This window comes from Neofelis nebulosa, chromosome 10 (genome assembly GCF_028018385.1).
Source record: "Neofelis nebulosa isolate mNeoNeb1 chromosome 10, mNeoNeb1.pri, whole genome shotgun sequence".
Lineage (NCBI taxonomy): Eukaryota > Metazoa > Chordata > Mammalia > Carnivora > Felidae > Neofelis > Neofelis nebulosa.
Window position 1 is genome coordinate 21,077,351 of NC_080791.1, and position 23,751 is coordinate 21,101,101.

General features: G+C 38.1%; 2 protein-coding genes across 2 annotated transcripts; both read left to right on the plus strand.

Annotated features, from left to right (window-relative positions):
* The first annotated feature begins 4,914 nt into the window (after positions 1-4,914).
* On the plus strand, positions 4,915-5,847 carry LOC131488511 (olfactory receptor 10D1B-like). Its single transcript, XM_058690391.1, has one exon. The coding sequence runs from the start codon at positions 4,915-4,917 to the stop codon at positions 5,845-5,847; it is 933 nt and encodes a 310-aa protein (XP_058546374.1).
* Positions 5,848-21,835: 15,988 nt separating this feature from the next.
* On the plus strand, positions 21,836-22,771 carry LOC131488512 (olfactory receptor 8D2-like). Its single transcript, XM_058690392.1, has one exon. It carries the CDS (start codon positions 21,836-21,838, stop codon positions 22,769-22,771), a length of 936 nt encoding a protein of 311 aa, XP_058546375.1.
* The last annotated feature ends 980 nt before the right edge of the window (positions 22,772-23,751 follow it).

The window sequence follows — 23,751 nt, forward strand, 5'->3', positions numbered from 1 at the left end:
TTAGAAATAACATGAGGATCATTTATTAGTCTCAGTCATTGTCTGTTACATTGTATGGATCAATGTGTTTAATTTCAGCCCATTTGTCAATACACATCCTCAGTTAGTGGGATTCTATTCACATTATTTCTTACTCCTATGGCCTTTTGATGTCACTGCTCTCTGGATTTTTCTCCCATGAGTATCACTGAGACACAGATTAGAAGTACTAAGGATGACCTGGATACATGGACCCACTAATGCCACTGCCATCACCTCCTCCCCTTGTCTTCGGTAAACTGATAAAAACTCAGTTTGCAACCATAATGAAAGTATCTTCCAGAAGTGCTTAGCCATATCCTTTTTTTCTATGCAGTCAAAAATATAAAAATCATAGCAATATAATGACTGTAATCTCTAGTTTTTGCACACCTCTAACCTGGGGAAACCTCTTTCCCACTATATCCTACCCCGTACTTTCTTTTTCTGAGTTATTTCCTCTATTTCATACTTAAGAAACTTAAGAAACTTTTTTCCTCTCTTTCATAAGTAAGAAACATTTTTTCTTTTTATGCTGAAGGGAAATCTAACTTTTTAATTAGTTCCATTTTTTCTTTTTTTTTTTTTACTGGTTATTAACCGTGGAAAAGCACAGAATGTTAAATCTGAGTTACAGGCCCATGTAGGTGTTGTTATTGTCCCCAATCCAATATCCTCCTGCTTTGGCATCCATTAATCTAGTTTGCAATGATCTGTGTATTGTCCAAGTTCACACTAGACTGTAATCTCCATCAAGGTAGACCCCTGTACATGCAGTTCAGTGCCATATCTCCAAATAGCAGAATGCCTGCTACCTAGAGGGTCTTGATAATTTTCTTGGTAATTACTTTCCCCCTATAAAATATTCATATGAAAACTAATATTTATCCAACATAGGTCTTCACCCATTAACCCCTTCAAGTGATATATGTGTCTTTCTGGTTTCAGTTTAAATCAATGAGGTGTAACTTTGGAGAATTTTCTAAGGATCTCTAAGATAACTTGTAGCTTCCCTAGTTGTTTCTGTACAAGGACTAAGAAATACTAGTCCTGGGGTGCCTGGGTGGCTCAGTCGGTTGAGCGTCCAACTTTGGCTCAGGTCATGATCTTACGGTTCGTGAGTTTAAGTCCCACATCGGGCTCTGTGCTGACTGCTCAGAGCCTGGAGCCTACTTCAGATTCTGTGTCCCCCTTGCTCTCTGCCCCTCCCCCACCCATGCTCTGTCACTTTCTGCTTCTCAAAAATAAAGAAATGTAATAATAATAATAATAAAAAAAAAACTAAGAAATACTAGTCCTGAGATTCTTCTGTGGCAAATCCCAGCACAGATACGGTAACCTGCAAATACCTGATTTTTTATGTCATTAAATCCTGTCAACAATCAAGGAGTCCCTAAAGCAAGTCTAATTATTCGTGAATTTAAGTATGCAGCCTTAGAGACTCAAAAAAAGTAAGTAGATTTGAAATCAAATGGGTCAACATGGCAAATCATGTGGTAGAATGATGTCTGGGGCCGAAACAACCCCATCTGGCCACCGTACCCAAATAATTCCACCTACTGGCATAGAGGAAATTCTTTGCTATTTAAACTTAAGAAGAAAGGGCATTAAATGTTTAAATATAAAGCCTTGGTTATTGCTTCCAGCAGTAGAGATACATTATATATTTTTTTAAAAATTTGGTCTTTGATTTTCCCCCTTTTATGTATTTTTATTATTTTTATTTAAGTATAGTTGACACACACTACATTAGTCTTAGGTGTATAACGCAGTGGTCTGACAACTCTATACATTATGCAAAGCTCACCACAAGCGTAACTACCATGTCTCTCCATAAAACACTGCGACAATACCATTGACTATATTCCCTATACTGGATCTTTCATTTCTGTAATTTATTCATTTCATAAGTGGATGCCTGTACCTCCGTCTTCCTTTTGCTCATTTTTCACAACCCCTGCCTCCTCCCCTCCAGCAACTATCAGTTTGTTCTCTGTATTTATGGGTCTATTTCTGCTTTTTTTTGTTTTTGCATTTTTTTCTTTTTAAGATTCCACATATGAGTGAAATCATATAGTATTTGTTTTTCTCTGTCTGACTTATTTCACTTAGCATAATACCCTCCAGGTCTATCTGTGTTGTCCTAAATGACAAAATCTCATCCTTTATATTGCTGAGTAATATTCCTTTATATTGCTGTGTGTGTGTGTTTCTACACAAGCATGCATGCATGCGTGTGTGTGTGTGTGTGTGTGTCTCCACCTAACTTTGCATTTGAGTCCAGACCAGTTGTGTTCAAAGGCCTCCTCTGCCCTGTAAGCATGCCCTCTTACTCATACTTAAACCCTTATAGTGATAGAAACTCAATCCTTCACAAGTCATTTTATCCCATTAATTTTTTTCTTTCTATACTGAAACGAAATCTAGCTTTTTATTAGTTCCATTTTTTTTTTACTGGTTATTCACCGCGAAAAAGCACGTAATAATTCTAATTAGCAGCTGCTCATGAATTTGAAAATAAGTGTCATGTCTCTGCTTTTGTATGCAAAATGTCCCAGAAGCTTTCATAGTGGAAAAGTTTGAAGCTTTGGTCTGGAATCAGATCTGGAAAAGATCTGAGATTTAACCTCAGCTCACTTTGCAGCTATATGATCAAGTTCTAAAACTCCCAGTGCTTTTATTTCCTCTCCTATTTAATAAGATTGTTTTGAGACCTAAATTTAAACATAAAAGAACAAAAAAATAATAACAAATTAGCATAGTACATGGCAAATGCTCAATGTATATTACTGTTATTTTTATTAAATCTTTTTCATACAGGATGGTTTAAAGACACTTTACCGATTTATAATCTTCCTTTGAAAGTACTTAGCTTATTAATGTTTTTTTTTTGTAAGGTGCATTTGCTAGAAAAAAACACATAAGATGATAATTAAATAATTCCTTATTATTGATTATATCCTGTCTGCAACAGTGATACTCATTGTAAATATCTACATAGTCCTAAAAATGTTTGCGTCCTTGAAAATAAGGTGTTGCAATATTACCACATGTAAAGACAGGCAAGTAAAGGAGGCAAAAAAAAGTACTCAGCCTGAAGCCTTGAAGTCAAGATTGGAGTCCATTCTCCAGGCCAGCAGACTTGAAAGAGGTGTAGATGTTTTCCATTTCAAAACATCTATAACTATTTTGTCTTGGGGGTAAATGTGGTTAATTTTAATCTAATTGTTCCCTCAGAACTACCCCTGTGAATCATGAGAAATGTCCAAAGGGATCTGAAGGAGATGACCCAGAGGGAATGAATGTGTTCAAGTCTTGAGGGTATATGCTCTTAGTACCTGATTTTATAAACACCTAAATCTCAGTTCCTGTGGCTGGGGCACTTTGTGTTCTTCTGGGAACCAGAGAGTGTGACTTGGGTTATCTTGTTATTGTGCTACAGAAAATTCCACCATGTTCCCTGTGAACAGGGTGCGTGTTCAGATTTTTTCTCACCTCTCACAGACATCTTTCGCTTCTTATTCACCGAAGTGTTGGGATCCAGTTGTTGGGAGTTGTTAGGTTTTTAATTCTTGAAGATGACTCTTACTTGAAAAGGACTGAGAAAACAAGAGCATCATAGATTTGTTGTCTTAGGGATCGTAAATTATCCCTGGAATGGGATATTTAATGGCAAGTTAGTGGCCATTAAATATGGAGTGGCATATTAACCACTGCGCATGGTTACAGTCAGAGAACTCTTGAGTCTTCACTGAACAAAAGAGGAAAGATTTCCAGGGCGAGGCTATGATGAAACTTCTTCAAGGATGGAATCCAGATAAGTCAGAATTTCACACAGACCATCTTCTAGTATGTCTAGAGTGAGTAACAAGAAACAAGTTTCTGGTAAACACAGGTGATTTTTTTTTTTTTCAGGATGTCACGGACTCTTTCTTTGGAGTCTTCATTTTTCTCTGCATCTAGCATTGTAACTACATGTTGGTTTTGGGTAATTTTCTTTCTCTCTCTTTCTTTCCTTAAGTTCATGGCTTTATTAAAGTACAATAAACATTCAAATTACATGGCAAATATAGAGCCCAGTGTGTTTTCACACAAATATTCTCTCCTGTCTCCTCAGTGTGAGAATCCTCTGTCCATAGATTGGAATTTGTCTGCAAATGTGTATTGCTCATACTGCTGCCACATAATTTCAGAATTTCTTTGGGGCAGGGCTGGAACAAAAAAGAGGGGGGTGGACACCAGTTAATTCTTCATGGTCTTTGATTGGGAAGCACCCTTTATCAAGTTGTCCTGTCAAAGAGATGGGTTTTCTATTGGAATTTCAGCATCCAGAGGAGCCACCACACAATTCTGCAATAGTGACCCCTCTCAGCTCAAAAGCACAAGAGAAAGAAGGAAAAAGTGGAAGCACAGCTGTGGGGGGCCTCTCCTCCAGGTTTTATTTCCTTTTCACAATCTGCTTCCTTCTGTTTATGTTCAAAAGTTTTTAGGTAAATACATTTTGTGTTTTGTCTGGTGGTTTTTTTTTTTAAGATTTATTTTAGAAACCTCTAGACCCAACACGGGGCTTTAAAGTCTCAATCCTGAGATCAAGACTTGCCTGCTCTTCTGACTGAGCCAGCCAGGCGTCCCTCCAGAGTTTTTAATTGTAGTCTCTGGGGAAGATAGAATATAGTGAACTGAATCTAACTTGGCCCAAACCAAAGTTTTCAGAATACAGTAAAAAATTTTTATTTTCTTTATCTTTTGATGTAGAAATGCTCTTACATAAGGTTTACTGTTGATTGTTAAAACATGAAACCTACACATCCATCCATTGGAGAGATTCTCAGTTTTACATCAGTGTTCACACTTTGGACACCTATGTTCTGTTTTGAAGTCCAACATCTGACGAAGATGGGGAATGCTTCAGTGGTGACCAAGTTCATCCTGCTGGGCATCCCATACACGGAGGATCTGGAGACTACGCTCTTTGTCCTGTTTTTGGGCTGCTACGTCTTCACTCTTATGGGGAACCTGCTCATCCTACTGGCGATTGTCTCCTCCACTCGGCTTCACACCCCCATGTACTTCTTCCTGTGTCAACTGTCTGTGTGTGACATATTTTTCCCTTCTGTGAGCTCCCCCGAGATGCTCTTCTACCTCTCGGGGAACAGCCGGGCCATCTCCTATGCGGGCTGCGTGTCCCAGCTCTTCTTCTACCACTTCCTGGGCTGTACCGAGTGCTTCCTGTACACGGTGATGGCCTACGACCGCTTTGTCGCCATCTGTTACCCTCTCCGCTACACGGTAATCATGAGCCACAGCGTGTGTGCCATCCTGGCCGCGGGGACCTCTTTTTTTGGCTGCATTCAGGCCACCTTCCTCACCACTCTCACCTTCCAGTTGCCCTACTGTGGCCCCAATGAGGTGGACTATTACTTCTGTGATATCCCGGTGATGCTGAAGCTGGCTTGTGCTGACACCTCAGCCCTGGAGAGGGTGGGGTTCGTCAGCGTGGGCCTCATGCCCCTCAGCTGCTTCCTTCTCATCCTCACCTCCTACAGCCGCATTGTCTGCTCCATCCTGCAGATCCGCTCTGCTGAAGGCAGATGCCGTGCCTTCTCCACCTGCAGTGCCCACCTCACCGCCATCCTCCTCTCCTTTATGCCAGTGGTCCTCATCTACCTGCAGCCCACCCCCAATCCCTGGCTCAATGCAACTGTTCAGGTCCTGAATAACTTGGTCACCCCCATGCTGAACCCCTTGATTTACAGCTTGAGAAATAAAGAAGTAAAATATTCTCTGAGGAAGGTACTACGGCAGGTAGCCTTCCTTCCTGAGCAATGATAGAGATTAGTGACTACATTTCAATAACACCACACTGCTAGGACACAGATGTTATCAATGGCCCTTAGATAGATAAAGAAGCTAAGGTTTGGAGCACGTGGGTGGCTGTCGGTGAAGTGTTCGGCTCTTGGATTTCAGCTCAGGTCATGATCTCGTGGTTTGTGGGTTCAAGCCCTGCATCAAGCTCTGCACTGACAGTGAGAGAACTGCTTGGGATTCTCTCTCTCTCTCTCTCTCTCTCTCTCTCTCTTTCTGTCTCCTCCCTCCCTCAAAAATAAACTTTAAAAAAAATTTTTTTAAAGAAGCTAAGGTTTGAAGTCATAAAGTGGATTGTTCAAAGCCACATAACTAATAAATTATGCTGCCTACAAAGGATTATCTCTTCCCATTTTGCAAGAAAGCCTAGTTCTGCTGTTCCTCATTCTGTTTTCTTTTCCTATTTTCCTCCTCCCACATCCTCTCCTTCTTTTCCCTTTTCCCTTACTCTAGCATTCCCTCATCTTGGCATGATTATCCAATTATTCTCTCAAATGCCTGCATCAGATACGCTGCCATTTGATGGTCTAGGAGTTTTTGAGATAGTCGGGGCGGGGGGGGGGGCTTCAACCACATTGCTCCTGGTGACATTCTGTGACTTCTGGAATGTAAAGATGCTGTGTCAAGGAAAAGGGCTTCTCTGGATGAGACCTGGGGCAGGCTTGTTATGGGTGAATCAGAGATCACCTACAAAGCCTGTCAGTCTTGGATCTAGAAACAGTCCATTGGCTGGGAGGTGGGGCAGTGGATGAGAGGCTAGAGAATGTGAAGAGGCTAGACAGGGAGAATCTGTGAAAGGGTGACTAATTCTGTTGTTTTCAGTATCAGAAATTTGAGTTGGTCTTTGAAATCTGCAGCACAGCCAGGGGTCAATGCAAAAAGTCCAAGCTGCTACTGCTGTGTGCTTTTGGATTCTCTGCTTACCAAAAGGCTGTGACTTTAGCTCTCTTTGCTAACATTCTTTTGTTCTTTTACCTACTGAGCTTAGCATGTGAAATGTGCCTTTCTAATACAAACAATAATTTGAAGAAAGGAAAGAAAATGACTGGAAGAGAAGGGGATGATGGGAAGGGAAGGGGAGGAGGGAAGAGAGGGGATGATAGGAAGGAAATGGTGTAGTGGCAATGGAAGAGGGTGATGGGAAAGAAGGGGGTGATGGGATGAGAAGGGGGTGATGGGAAGGAAGGGGGAGATGGGATGAGAAGGGAGATTGGGAGGGAAGGGGGCAGAGGCAAAGGCAAGTCTTCTCTCCTCTTGCTTCTTTCTGGCATCAGAGTGCAGTCAGGGAATCTGCCAGACTGAACCAGTGTTTGGGGCCTCATGTGAGGGTGATAAGATGATTCATGTTTTTGAAAGGGAGAACGTTTTTCCTACTCACATGTCTTAAGCTCTGTGCCTTTTATTCTTTCTATCACATGTGCTCCTTCCAGAGTCTTCAGCTGGTCAAACTCATTCTTATCATCAAACATTTAGTTAAAATATAATTTTCTATGTGAAATTTTCCTAATCCTAAGCAAATCAGTCTCCCATATCTGTATGCTTTGTATCAGACTTTACAAATCTTTACAAATCTTTAAGAAAACTTTAAATCACCATGTAGAAGAAAGAAAGCATGGCACTTAGTAAGTAGGAGGAATAATTCACCTATGTTTTTATGTTTTTCACTGCCCCTTACTAGTTGTGAGCCTTGTTTACTTCCTCTGTAACATAAAGATAGTACTTTTCTTGCAAGTGTTGTTGTACATATTAAACAACACAAAAGCAAAGTATTCATCTGCCTTATTGGTGGTTCTCCAGAAACTTAATTATATATATTTTTTCTACTCTTCTTGCTATTTCCATAGCTTACTCCCTCACTTCAGTTAAGTCTTTGATGCTCAAATGCCACAAGCACAGAGAGGACTCCTGAGAGCATACTGTTAAAAGTCACCTACTTCATCACATTTATTTCTACTTATTGTTTGTCTTTCTAACTAAAACATAAACTCCATGAAGGCATGGATTTTTCTTATCTTGTTTCTTACTGTCCTTCTACAACCTAAAGCAGTTCCTTTTACATGGATGCCCTAAAGAACTTAAAGTTCTGAATTCATGGTATGTCTTGTTCCTATGACCCAGATGGTTCCCCATCCCTCACTTCCTTTTAAATGCTGCATTCCTATTTTGTTTTCCTAGACCAGAACGTTTGCTTTCATTTCCACCCGGCATTGCTCCAAGAACAGGAATTCTGTCTTCTGCATCAGGACTTGACTGGGCTAGACTCCTACCCCTTTTCTCTAGGTTCCATTCTTCTCCATTACGTTTACTCTCTGTCCTGACACTGAATCTCACTTGCTTACACCTTGCTTGAAAGCCAAACCTTTTAAACCCTATTTTCACCTTTCAGACATGCATTTGGAACCTATCAGCCACCACTGTCTTTAATAACCTACTTGCTTGAAATTTCTTTAGTTGTTTGTTCCTAAGATTATCTAAAATACCTGCTCCAAAACAATAGATTTCCACTTTACTTTTTAGTAGGTTTTCTACTTATTTGTAGCTCCTACTCTGATAGCAACAGAGGCATTTAACATAGCTTATTGAATGAGGCATATTAAACTCTAAAAGTACTTTGTGAAACAGAACAATGGCATGACTATTATATTAGAACCAGTATAATGGGAAAGCAGAAATTAGCTATATTGTTTAATTTCTGACTATGTGCCAAGACGTTCTCTTTGAGAAATCCATATACATTATTTTATTAAACCTTCACATTAACACTTCAAAATATATATTATAGTCCATGTTTTTTCAGATGTGGAAATTGAATTCCAGTTTGGTCAGAGAAACACTCTAACATCATATTAAATCAGAGGAACTGTAATTGAAGGTAGGATTTACCTCACACCAAATTTAAGATTTTTTCTCATACATTTTGCCGATTCTATCTAAAACACTAATACATAAATAAAATACATAAACATAAATAAAATTCTTCCTGATACTAGGAAGGATTCCATAAATTTTGTCTATGACTTTTTATTTCTGTAATTCCATGAGGTCAAGTTTCTTGAGAGTTGTGAAGTGAATGCCAATATAGATGTCAAAATAAAAGTACAGGGTTACTTGACATTTACATCAAGATCTTAGTTGATCCATACCTGGGAGATATTTTATAATTAGATAATTTTTAAAAAGTTATTTAATTTAAAGTTATTTTAAAAATACTTAAAAAGTACTTATCAGTATGCTAACCATATATCAAATACTCCACTTGGATTTTCTAATTTAATTCCTGTAAATACTCTATGGAGTGAGAATTATTACTACTCAAATATAAGAGAACAGGACACTGGGGCATCTTGGTGGCTCAGTCGGTTGAGCATCCCACTCTTGATTTCTTCTCAGATCATGATCCCAGGGTTGTGGGATCAAGCCCTATTGTCAATGATGTTCACAAAAGAATCACAAAGGAATCAAATGAAAATGAAGTATCGATTCATAAAGAAATAACTGTTATAAAACTTAACAAAACTTGCTCACTCTGTAAACTACCAGAAAATTTAAATGTCATATATGTATATATGTATGGAATATATACATATACACACTACAAAATGGCATAGGATTGTGATACCTGAGAGAAGAAAAAACAATTAGATGAGCTTTATGCTCATTCTGGCTTTCTGCTTTGGGGCAACTTCTAGTCTGTGGCTCAGAAAAGTCATTCCAATAACAGCATAGAAGTCGTGCTGAATTGGTAAGGTAGAAGTCTGAGTTCCTAAATGTCAAAGTGATAAGAATTTGTGGGGTAGAGCATTAGAGAGGAGAGAGCTATTCACAGAAATCAACACAGGACCCTTTTGCATGAATGCCTCAACACTAATTTCTGAATGCATGCATAGGGTGAAATCCCACAAGGCTAGGCAAAGAAAAATTTCTGAAGCATTTACAAGTAGGGGCTATAAGTAAAAATACTGCAAATATTTGCTTAGAGCTAGAAATCATTCAAGTTCTGATCTTCTAAATAGAGAAGATATGGGACATTTAATAGAGATCCAAAAAGGTCATGATTTAAGTGTGTGGGGTTTAATTAGCCCTAAAGTAAAGCTAATCTACAGACATAATAAAGAAGCCTGAAAACAAGACATTGATTGATCAAGCTGAACCAGAAGTAACATAACTGCCTGCCAGAACAAGATCCAACTCTCTAAAGGAACATAGCAAAATACAGCACTCTCTAGAAACCACTAGAGCTAAGAATAGTTTGATATTTCCATCATCAAGTGTGGAAAACTTTTGTGTTACGAGGGCATTGAACAGAGTTTTTACAAAGGTTTTGTCTCAGTAGTGAAACAAAACTACCAGCAGAAATAAGGCTATTCAGGTTCTACCCCAAAACACATAAAAGCAAGCCTTGAAGAAATCAAATTTTTCAGAAAAAACTTGAGAGCACTGTAGAATCAAAAATTTCCAGACATGTAACACTTACTGCAATGAGCCCTGAGTAATGTACGGAATTGTTGAATCACTATATTGTACACCTGAAGCTACTATAACACTGTATGTTAATTATACTGGAATTAAGATAAAAATTTTAAATTTAAAGTTAAAAAATTCCAGAAATATAGAGAAATCGAGACAAACATAAGACCCATAATTAGGATTTTTTAAAAAGTCAATATTCAAATACCCAGAAGAGTCACAAATAATGGAATTAGTAGACAAAGATATTAGAAGTACTGTTTTAATGAAATATTGAATATTTCATATTTTCAAATGATGAAAAATTGAAATATTCCATATTTTCAAAAGGTAAAGAAAATCATAAGCATTATGAGAAATATATGGATGATAAAAAATCACCTAAATCAAAATTCTAAAGATTAAAATACAATGTCTAACATGAAAAATTCACTGGATTAGAGTGGTAACAAATTAGACACTGCAAATTTGCAAATTCTGTCGTAGCAATGGAAATAACCTAAACAAAATACAGAGAGAAGAACTATTGAAAAACAGTATGAGCAGAGCATCACTGAAGCAGGGGACAATTTCAAGCAGCCTAATAATATAAATATAACTGTAGTCCTCAATGGAAGAAGGAGAGGAAGAGAAGGGAAAAAAATACTCAGAGGAATAATGATCAAAGTTTTTCAAAATAGGAGGGCAACTAGAAGTCAAGAGAATGAAGAATTCAACAAAAATTAATCTGGAAAATAACCAAATATCTGGAATGGTTGAAAAAAGAAACTGAAAGGAAAACACAAAGGTTTTTGAGATGAATACAATAAAATAGAAATGTATGGGGTACACCTAACACAGTTCTTACCATGAAATTATATCACCACACTAAAAAAGAAAGATCTCAAAGCAATGACCTCTGTTGTCAACAGAAGAGCATGTTAAAATATACGTAAGCCCTGTATACATGTGTCTAGAAGGAATTGTAAGACCCAGGGGGGCTAAGTGGCCTTTATAAGACAACATGGAAAAACAGCATAAATGCAAAAATAAAAATGAGGTCCCGTTTCAGCCATCCAGTGTTATTCCTCATAAAAAATTAACATTTAACTTTAGGTTAAGAATTCTAATGATCTTGTCTGTTTTAAGAAAATGATGGATAATACTTATTTCATACTTATTCAATTCATAGTTTGAAAGTGCTCTGAGAAAAGGATCATGGGCTTAATACCTACTACTAGCTTTATCTCTGTATTTCCTAACATGGTTAGAACAAAGGCTTGAACATAGTTGATGCATTTTGTACATTTAAAAAAAAATTTAATGTTTATTTATTTTTGAGAGACAGAGATTGAGTGCGAGCGGGGCGGACAGAAAGAGAGGGAGGGAGGGAGACATAGAATCTCAAGCAGGCTCTAGGCTCTGAGCTGTCAGCACAGAGCCCGATGCGGGGCTTGAACCACAAACCATGAGATCATGACCTGAGCTGAAGTCAAATGTTTATCTGGCTGAGCCACCCAGGTGCCCCTTATACATTTTTTTTCAAGTTGAATTATTATACTCAACCCACCGGCAATCACATCATGTGTACAGCTAAATCTTACCAATTTAGCAGGACAAGGGGAATGCTCAAAGACCAATCTCTGTGAACAAACTTAGTTTGAATGCACCTTAACTATATTGCGGTTTACTGTGGAAAAACACACACTTTCAACATTTTAAAGTGAACAATTCATTGGCATTTAGTGCATTCACAAATTTGTGCAACCGTCGCTACTCTGTTTTCAGAACATTTCTTCACTCCAAGAGGACTAAGTTGTTACTTCCTGTTGCCTCTTTTCCCAGCTCCTGGCAACCATTGATGTGCTTTCTGTCTCTGTGGAGTTGCCTATTCTGGATATTTTATGTCAATTGAATCATACTATATATGGCCTTTTGCGTCTGGCTTCTTACATTTGGCATAATGTTTTCAAAGTATATTTATGTGATGGCATATATTGACATTACACTCTTTATTGTTAAATAGAAAGAGATATCAAGGAATCGATCCTGTTCACAATTGCACCAAGAACTATAAAATACCTAGGCTTAAACCTAACCAAAGAAGTAAAAGACTGTACATGGAAAACTACAGAAAGCTCATGAGAGAAATTGAGGAAGGCACAAAGAAATGGAAAAACATTCCATGCTCATGGATTGGAAGAACAAACATTGTTAAAATGTTGATAGTACCCAAAACAATCTTCACATTCAATGCAATCCCAATCAAAATAGCACCGGCATTCTTCTCAGAGCTGCAACAAACAACCCTCAAATTTGTATGGAACCACAAAAGACCTCGAATAGCCAAGTAATGTTGAAAAAGAAAACCAAAGCGGGAGGCATCACAATCCTAGACTTTAGCCTCTACTACAAAGCTGTAATCATCAAGACAGTATGGTATTGGCACAAAAACAGACACATAGAACAATGGAATAGAATAGAGAACCCAGAAATGGGCCCACATATAGATGGTCAACTAATTTTCAACAAAGCAGAAAAGAGTATCCAATGGAAAAAGTCTCTTTAGCAAATGGTGCTGGGAGAATTGGACAGCAACACACTGAAGAATGAAACTAGACCACTTTCTTACACCATACCCAAAAGTAAATTCAAAATGGATGAAAGACGTAAATGTGAGACAGGGAACCATCAAAATCCTACAGGAAAAAACAGGCAGCAACCTCTTTGACCTCAGCCTCAGCAACTTCTTACTTGACATGTCTCCAAAGGCAAGGGAAATAAAAGCAAAAATGAAATATTGGGACCTCATCAAGATAAAATCTTCTGCACAGCCAAGGAAACCATCAATAAAAGTAAAAGGCAACTGACAGAATGGGATAAGATATTTACAAATGATATATCGGATAAAGGGTTAGTATCCAGAATCGATAAAGAACTTACCAAACTCAACACCCAAAAAACAAATTATCCAGTGAAGAAATGGGAAAAAGACATGAATAGACACTTTTCCAAAGAAGACATCCAAATGGCAAAAAGACACATGAAAAGATGTTCAACATTGCTCATCATCAGGGAAATACAAATCAAAACCACAATGTGATACCACCTCACACCGGTCAGAATGGCTAACATTAACAACTCAGGCAACAACAGATGTTGGCGAGGATGTGGAGAAGAAGGAACCCTCTTGCACTGTTGGTGGGAATGCAAACATGTGCAGCCACTCTGGAAAACAGTGTGTAGGTTCCTCAAAAATTAAAATAAAATTAGCCTACAACCCAGAAACTGCACTACAAGATATTTACCCAGAGAACAAAAGTAGAGGCTCTCAGTTTATCTTCTCTGTCTCTTAACTTCCTTTTTGCTTTTTTAAATCATTTTTTCTCTCCCTGATGCATTCTGTGTGAATCCTTAGGACTTATTTTTCTGATTCTCTAATTCCTCAGTGATAATGTCTAGTTCCCTAGATATATCTTCAACTATATCCAGTCCAGAGTTTAATCCAAGTATTAATTAATTTCTATTTCAATAACTATATTTTTATGCCCAAGTATATAATTTTTATGCCCACTTGTTTTATTTCTTCTAGTTTTTATTTCTTTTATTTTTTCCTTTTTTTAAAAATGGAAATTTAGTCTTTATACATTTTAACAGTTAATATGTTTACATTAAAGTTTTATAAATAAATTAAAATAAAATTCTTTAAAAAATTTTTTTATTAAAAATTTTTTTTAATGTTTATTTTTGAGAGAGAGAGACAGAGACAGAGAGAGACAGAGTGCAAGTAGGGGAGGGGCAGAGAGAGAGAGACACAGAATCTGAAGCAGGCTCCAGACTCTGTGCTGACAGCTCAGAGCCCAAGGTGGGGCCTGAACTCACAAACTATGAGATCATGACCTGAACCGAAGTTGGCTGCTTAACCAACTGAGACACCCAGACGCCCCAAAGCAAAATTCTTTTTTAACGTTTTTTAAAATTAATTAATTAATTAATTAATTAATTTTTGTGAGAAAAAGAGAGAGGGAGCACGTGCACAAGTGGGAGAGGGGGTGGGAGGAGACACAGAGCCCGAAATAGGTTCTAGGCTCTGAGCCACCAGTTCAGAGCCAGATGAGGGGCTTGAACCTATCAACTATGAAATCATGACCTGAGCTGAACTCGGATGCTTAACTGACTGAACCACCCAGGCTCCCCTAATATAAAATTGTAAAAAAAAAAAAAACCAAAAAACTAACCCATAGGAAGTCAAGAAAGGGAGTCAGAGGAAAGAAAAACAGAAGAAAAAACACAAAAATAATAAAATGGCAAACTTAAGCCCTAACATAGCAATAATCAGTTTAATCGCAAATGGTCTATAATTGTCAACTATCCACTGAAAAGCTAAAAAACAAACTCAACTCTATGCTGTCTACAAGAAACACGCTTCAATGTTAGATAAAGTACACTTCAGAGCAATAAGGCAAATAGCAATAATGATACCAACAAACTAGTACACTTCAACTAGTTCAGAAAGAAAGAAGTAAAACTTTTTTTTAACAGTCCTACATCATTTTATTTTATTTTATTTTTTTAATTTTTTTTTAATATATGAAATTTATTGTCAAATTGGTTTCCATACAACACCCAGTGCTCATCCCAAAAGGTGCCCTCCTCAATACCCATCACCCACCCTCCCCTCCCTCCCACCCCCCATCAACCCTCAGGAAGTAAAAGTTTTTAATGATACATGATAGCCTATGTAGAAAATCCTATGAGAACTACAGGAAAAAAAAAAAAAAAGAAGGTATTGTCAATGGCAATTGAGTTTGGCTAGATTGTAGGAAACAGAATCATTATATAAAAATCCATCATCTTCAATAATTACGAGTGAACAAAAGGAAACTAAAATTTAAAATATCATTTGCATACAGCACCAAACCTGTGAAATCCTTAGTGTAAAATCCTATATCTGGCAAAATATGTGCAAAATCCTTATAAGCAAAACCTTTTTGAGAGTAGTTGAAGGAAACCTAAATATACTGTGTTCTTGCATCAGAAGACTAATTATTATGATACTAGTTTTCCTCACATTGATTCATAGATTCACTATAATCCTATTCAAAAGCCCAATAGGCATTTTGTAAGGATTGATAAACTGTTTCTAAAATTCATAAGGAAATACAAAAGGTGTGGGATGAACAAAACAACTCTGATAAAGAACAAGGCTGGAGGCTCTACATTATAAACTTCAAAGCATATTCTGAAGCTACAATTAACGAGACAGTGTGATACAGGCATCCAGATAGATGATAGGCTAATGGAGTAAAATAAAGAGCTAAAAAATAGATGAACACATAGAGGGTCAATTGATCTCGACAAAGTTAAATGTCAAGGCAATCTGATAGTACTAAAATAATTAGGCATTCTTATGCAAAAAGAAAGAAAAAGAAATAAAGAAAAAAGAAACTATCAATACACATAAGATCCTGAGTGAATCTCAAAATAATTATGCCAAATAAAAGAAGTCAAGCAAAGAGTATATATTGTATGGTTTTGTAAATAAAATATTTTTTAAAATGCAAACTACAGTGACAGAAAATAGATTCCCAGTTGCCTTGAGAAGGGGTGGAAGAAGGTTGAGAGGGAAGGATGACAAAGGGGGTGACTGTGTTCATTTTTGTAATTTTGGTGATGTTTTCATAGTTGTATATACCGAATTTACGTAATTGTACGCTTTAAATATGTGCAATTTATTGTACGTCATTTTTACCCCAATAAAGCTGTGAACATTTTGATAAAGAAATGAACAGACCATTCATGACAGTTCAGATGGGCAATAATGTCACATAATTGAAATTAAGACTGACCTGGAAAATTGCATGGGCACATGCTTCCCACATCTTTGAAGCCCAGGCTATACCTTTTGAAATCACAGAAAGAAAACAGGCCACTTATTCTTTTTCTCCACTTATAATCCTCTAAAACGTTTAGATAAGAGTAAAAAGTTCTTCTGTGTTTGCAGATGATGAATTGTGTTTGGATGGATTATAGATCAAAAATGCTAAGGAAAATGTAATAACTTTGTGGTTTTGATAAAGCAATTTGTTAATATTTGCTATGGAATTATTACCATTTTTCTTCCATGTTTTAATTTAAATTCCATTTAGCCAACATACAGTGTAATATTAGTTTCAGGCCTAGAATTTAGTGATTCATCACTTACATACAACACCCAGTGCTCATCACAAGTGGGCTCCTTAGTACCCATCACCCACTTAGCCCATCCCCCACCTCCACTCCAGTAACCCTCAGTTTACTCTCTGTAGGTAAGAGTTTGTTTCTTGGTTTGCCTTTCTCTCTTTTTTCCTTCCCCTATATTCATGTGTTTTGTTTCTTAAATTCCACATATGAGTAAAATCACATGGCATTTTTCTTACTCTGACTGACTCTTCTAATTTAACATAATACACTCTAGCTCCATCCACATTGTGACAAATGGGAATATTTCATTCTTTTTTTTATGGCGGAGTGGTGTTCCATTACATGTATATACTAATCTCTTCTTTATCTATTCATCAGTTGATGGATATTTGTGGGGGTTTTTTCCCATAATTTGGCTATTGTTGAAAATGCTGCTACAAACATCAGGGTGCATATATCCCTTCTAGTCAGTATTTTTGTGTCCTTTGGATAAATATCTAGCAGTGTAATTGCTGGATTGTAGGGTGGTTCTATTTAAAATTTTTTGAGGAACCTCCATACTGTTTTTCAGACTGGCTGCACCAGGTTGCATTCCCACCAACAGTGTAAGAGGGTTTCCCTTTTTCTGCATCCTCACCAACATCAATTTTTTACTATGTTATTAACTTTATCCATTCTGACAAGTGTGAGGTGATATCTCACTGTAGTTTTAATTTGTATTTCCCTGGTGATGGGCGATTTTGAGCATCTTTTCATGGGTCTGTTAGCCACCTGGATCTCTTCTTTAGAAAAATGTCTATTCATGTCTTCTGCCAGTTTTTTAACTGGATGATTTGTCTTTTGGGTGTTGAATTTTATAATTTCTTTATATATATTTCGATACTAACCCTTTATCAGATATGTCATTCTCTGATGCTATGGAATCATTATTAGTCTTCTTAACACTTGGGAAAAAAAGTTTGATGTTTATTTGAAACACCCCAGGGATCAACTACACTGCCAACAAATATGTATTTTGTAATTGTTCCTTCCCTGTAGAGTCCAACCATGCGGATGACAAGCCCCTAAGGGGGAATTTCGCCTCACATCCCTCGTTCAGATCTAAATAGATCCAAACAAAACTTTCCTTCAATAATAGAGGACTGAGGGTCAATGGGATTATTTTCTTGCTGTGCTTAGTGGTTGTCAAGCTATTACCCTTCATCAATACTTCTTGATTCTTATGCAAAATCAATGCCATGATTTTGCCAGAATAAGTGAGATTCTGGGCCATTAATGTTTGATATCTTACAAATGTGTGTGTGTGCACATGCGTGCACTGTGTGAGACCAAACAAAAAAACTCATGTAGGCCCAGCATCACTTTACCTGGTGGTAATATTCAGGTAAGTCATTAAATTCTATCTACCTCTTAAAATTAAAAAAAAAATTCTATGTTTATTTATTTTTGAAAGAGAGAGTGAGACAGACTGTGAGTGGGGGAGGGCGAGAGAGAGAGAGAGGGAGACACAGATTCCAGGGTCTGAGCTGTCAGCACAGAGCCCAAAGCGGGGCTCGAACCACGAACCATGAGGACATGACCTATAACTGACTGAGCCACCCAGGTGCCCCTAAAACTTTTTAAAAATGTTTCTATATTTTTAAGAGAGAGAGAAAGAGTGCGAGCAGGTGGGGAGCAGAGACAGAGGGAGACACAGAATCCGAAGGAGGCTCCAGTCTGAGATGTCAGCACAGAGCCCAACGCGGGGCTCCAACTCACGAGCCGTGAGATCATGACCTGAACTGAAGTTGGACACTTAACCAACTGAACCACCCAGGCACCCCTAATTCTATCTGCCTTTGATAAGATATTATAATTGAAACTGAAGTTTGGAAGACAGTTAAAAATTCTCATTACCCATGCTATTTGGACAAGAATGCACAGGCATGAACTGTCTCCTTCAAGGCAGATGAGCTCAAAGAGTGCAATGCGTGGAAATCATTTCTCCTCCATAGTTCTTTGCTTGCTCTCCTGACCTCAAACTCACTTTTTGTCCCAATGACAAGTCCAGTCATATTAATATTTCTCATTCATATTGAATTTTGAAGCTTACGGAGCATTTGCACACGCATTAATAATGTAGTATTACAGGGCTTACTCAGGAATTCCTCTTTTATTAAAAGGACACTGCCGGGGCGCCTGGGTGGCGCAGTTGGTTAAGCGTCCGACTTCAGCCAGGTCACGATCTCGCGGTCCGTGAGTTCGAGCCCCGCGTCAGGCTCTGGGCTGATGGCTCGGAGCCTGGAGCCTGTTTCCGATTCTGTGTCTTCCTCTCTCTCTGCCCCTCCCCCGTTCATGCTCTGTCTCTCTCTGTCCCCCCCACCAAAAAAAAAAAAAAAAAAAAAAAAGGGCACTGCCATTACTTGACTTACTATCCAACATCTCTGAGCCAGCAATGGGCCAACCTATGAATAAAAACCCAAGCTCCTGACTCCTAGCCCCCCTCATAAAGTGCTATACTCAGGGTTAAAAATGATGTCCTTCCCCACTTAATGCTTTTTCAATAGTGGATTCACAAGAGTCCCTAAGTCTAACCTTAAAAATGAAAGGAAGAAACTCCTGGCATTTTCTCTGATACTTTATTTATTCTGCCCACTTTTCTCTACTGGTTGTAATTCTAGCATGAGAAACCTATTCCAGAACTTTAACTAAATTACACATTTCTAACAAAAATTATTAAAATTTTTTTTGAGGCTTAACCATCCTAATCCTCAAACTTCTTCAAATGCCCATACTCTTTAGAGACATCGTCACCCAGAGTTCTTATTGTACTAGGAGTCGTTTGAAGAATAATTGAATCTACTTCTTGGTCCCCTTCACCTAGTTTGCTCATTCCCCCACCCTCCCCTCTGGTAATGACCAGTTTGTTATTTATGAGACTATTTCTGGTGTGTGTGTGTGTGTGTGTGTGTGTGTGTGTGTGTGTTTGTCTAATACTTTGTCAAGGAAAGAGAGGTCAAATCATTTCTGTTAATGTCACAGGCCACACAAGTATGTTTTTAATATTTATCTGAAGTGTAAATTTGGAATAGCACTCATCAACTCACATAGTTACAAAATTGTGTGTTATGAGAACTTTTAATATCTACTCTCAACAACTTTGAAATATACAATACAGTATTATTAACTAGGGTCCTCTGTGCTGTAGTTTACATGCTGAGGACTTATTTATCTTATAACTGAAAGTTTGTACCTTTAGACAATTTTCTCCCATTCCACCCAGGAAAAAGCTTTTCTGCAGATACTGACATGGCTGTCCCCCTGTTAGTTCACAAATTGGCCCCTTACACAGAGGGCATGGAGGGATGGTAGAAAGAGGTAGTCCATTCCAGATAGGTAGATGGCAATTTAATAAGCAAAGGAGCCTACTAATGGGCTTGTCTTGGGCAGCCTCAAGACACTAGATTTCTGCACCTGCTTGGCAGAATTAAGTTTATATAGGGACCTTAACTGGGTTTAGTTACATATACATTCCAGATGGTCCCAACAACAAGACTGCATCCTTAAAAATGGCTTCTAACGTGGGAATGATGGGCAAAGAATACATTCCAAGGACATGTGAAAGGGTGAGGGGCAACCAATTACCTGGGTCCAGCTGTGTGTCCACCAGTGGTCACATCCTTTCAATGATCTCCTCTAACAGTTTCTCAGTTCATTCAGGACTTAGCTTAAACGTCACCACTTCAGAAAGTCCTCCCTTGAATAGCTTTCTAAATTTCCAGCCTCTGCTCTTACACTACTTTATTTTCTTCATAGTATTTCTCATAACTTGACTAAATTCTACATCTACTTCTTTGTTGGTTTGTTGACCTCCCTCTTTGGAATGTAAACTTCACGAGAGTGGGAATTTGTCATATTCAATGCACAGAAGTCTCTCAATATAGCTGTTGAGTGAATGAAGAATAAACCATTTCAAAAAAACATATATAGTAGGAATTTTCTCTGTTTTAAGATGAAAAAACTGGAGTTTATATAGGAGAAGGAACTTAGAGTCACAAAACTAAGAGATAATCATGGGTAAAAATTAATCTAGTTTGATATGATGTGATACACTCAGCTCCTCAGCACCTCCCAATGACTAAACCACAACTATACTATAAGAAATTACATTATTTTCTCTGAAAGAGTCACAGAGTGCCTTTGGGGAAAAAGAAGTTGGAGCAGTAGAAGTAACATGGAATTAGAAACAGTTTCATGGAGGAATATACTTTTTTTTAAGTAGTAAAGTGAGGTTTAATGAATTGTATGATAACGAAACTTTAAAATACATGAGTTGATAAGACCAAAAATTATTAAAATTTTTAAATTAAATTAAATATAGTATAACTTTAATTCTAGTATAGTTAATATACAGTGTTATTTTAGTTTCAGGTGTACAACATTGTAATTTAACATTTCCATGCAGCACCCAGTGCTCATCATGACAAGGGCACTCCTTAATACCTATGACCTATTTCAGCCATCCCCCTGCCTGCGTCCCCTCTGGAAACCACCAGTTTGTTCTCTGTAGTTAAGAGTCTGTTTCTTGGTTTGCCTATCTCTCTCTCTTTTTTCCATTTACTTGTTTGTTTTGTTTCTTAAATTCCACATATGCGTGAAATCATATGGTCTGTGTCTTTTTTTGACTGATTTATTTCACTTTATATCATAATCTCTACCTTCACCCATATCATTGCAAATGGCAAGATTTCATTCTTTTTTATGGCTGAATAATATTCCACTGAATATGTATATATATCACAAAAGAAAGGAAAGTCAAAACCAGCAACTCAGAGAAGAGATGGAAAGCTTGGAGGGAACCAAAGCTCTGTGAGATCGGGGTCAGACACTGAATGAGCAAAATGAAGATGCCAAAGCCAAAGGGGAATCCCAGGGATACCAGTAAGGGAGAGGTTAAGCTCTGAGACATGAGAAGAGGACACAGGCTGCTGCAGATTAAAAAGCAGCAAAACCTGGCAACAGCACTGTACGGTTTCTCTAAAGGTTACTTATTCTAAAGGAATAACACAAGGATTATTTTTCATTTGTAGGAGAATCTAAGATTCAATTTGTGGAGACAAAAGGATTTTTACTTCACTATGTCACGTGGGAGCAATAAAAACTGAAGCCAAATGCACCACCGACGTCTTGATAAGGGCTTCAACTAAGATTTTTGTCTTGTTTTTCAGAAATTCTGTGCCAGTTAGAAATTATGTAATTCATCAGATCTGGGATCACTAAATTCTGTCAGATGACAGTGTTTGTCTAATGAAAGCCTCTTTCCTGAGCTACTCAGCCTATCACAATGGGGAGAAGAATGGATACAGGAAACAATTCTTCAGTAACTGAATTTATCCTTGAGGGGTTAACAGACCAGCCAGGACTCCAGCTCCCTCTCTTTTTCCTGTTTCTATTGATCTATATGGTCTGCATGGTGGGAAATTTGGGTTTGATCTTTTTAATCAGGATCAGTTCTCAGCTTCACACGCCCATGTATTATTTTCTCAGTAATTTGTCCTTCATAGATCTCTGCTACTCCACCGTCATAATTCCCAAGATGTTGGTGAACTTTGTGTCAGAGAAGAATTTCACCTCCTTTCCTGAGTGTATGACCCAGCTCTTTTGCTTCTGCTTCTTTGGTATTGATGACTCCTACATGCTGACAGCAATGGCATATGATCGTTATGTTGCCATCTGTAACCCCTTGCTCTACAATGTCATAATGTCCCCAAGAATCTGTTTTCTACTGGCCACCAGTGTGTATACAGTGGGGATCATTGGAGCCTTGGTCCACACCAGCTACATATCTAGTCGATCCTTCTGTGGAATGAACATCATCCACCATTACTTCTGTGACATCCTCCCTCTTCTGAATATATCTTGCTCAAGAGACTACACCAAGGAACTCCTGGTGATGATTTTGGTTGGAGTCAATGTATTTGCATGTGCTGTAGCCATCTTCATCTCTTATGCCTTCATTCTTTCCAGTATCTTATGCATCTGCTCAGCTGAAGGCAGGTCCAAAGCTTTTAGTACCTGCAGCTCGCACCTTGCAGCTGTTGGGGTTTTCTATGGCTCCATCATTTTCATGTATTTTAAACCATATACCAGTGACATCATACAGGAGAAGGTGGCCTCTGTGTTTTATACCACAGTGATTCCCATGCTTAATCCCCTTATCTACAGCCTTAGGAACAAGGATGTCAAAGAATCCCTTAAAAGAGTTCTTAATGGTGGGTAACTTTCTGGGTCTGTGTAGAAAAGAGCACTTTTTAAAAGAAAAAGAACCTTTGAACATAGATCTTACCTTATGTTTTATTCCTTCTCTTTTTAAAAAAAATTTTTTTTTCTTAATGTTTTTATTTATTTTTGAGACAGAGAGAGACAGAGCATGAGCAGGGAAGGGGCAAAGAGAGAGGGAGACACAGAATCGGAAGCAGGCTCCAGGCTCTGAGCCATCAGCACAGAGCCCGATGCGGGGCTCGAACTCACAGACTGTGAGATCGTGACCTGAGCCGAAGTCGGACGCTCAACCGACTGAGCCACCCAGGCGCCCCTTATTCCTTCTCTTTTTTTTTTTTTTTTTTAAATTTTTTTTTCAATGTTTTTTATTTATTTTTGGGACAGAGAGAGACAGAGCATGAACGGGGGAGGGGCAGAGAGAGAGGGAGACACAGAATCGGAAACAGGCTCCAGGCTCCGAGCCATCAGCCCGGAGCCCGACGCGGGGCTCGAACTCACGGACCGCGAGATCGTGACCTGGCTGAAGTCGGATGCTTAACCGACTGCGCCACCCAGGCGCCCCATTATTCCTTCTCTTTTTAAGAGTAACTGATTAGTTGCAAATCAAGGGCTGTCTTAAACTAAAATGTCCTAATGATTTATTTTCGTGACACTCACTTTCTCTTTAGGTGCCCCTAGTCCCAATACCCAATGGCCCCTTTACTCTCTCTAGTCAAGCCACTCAAGAAACAGACATCCTAGCCTACGTTCTTACTCACTCTAAATATATATACACCAGAAACCTTCCTTTGTGTAATTGTCCTTGCTAAACAGCAAACACGTAATCAAACCTGTTATAAAGTTGTAATGTCTAATGATGGCTGAATGTGTAAATCCCCTCAGGAACTGGCATTTTAATACACAAGAGGGTTACAGAAGCAATGGACATTTGCTGGTAGAATTTTAAGGGAATATAGTTGCTAGTAAATAAGAAGAAAT

Coding starts and splice junctions, on each gene's coding strand:
- LOC131488512 (XM_058690392.1), top strand. CDS start 21,836: ATGGGGAGAAGAATGGATACAGGAAACAATTCTTCAGTAACTGAATTT.
- LOC131488511 (XM_058690391.1), top strand. CDS start 4,915: ATGGGGAATGCTTCAGTGGTGACCAAGTTCATCCTGCTGGGCATCCCA.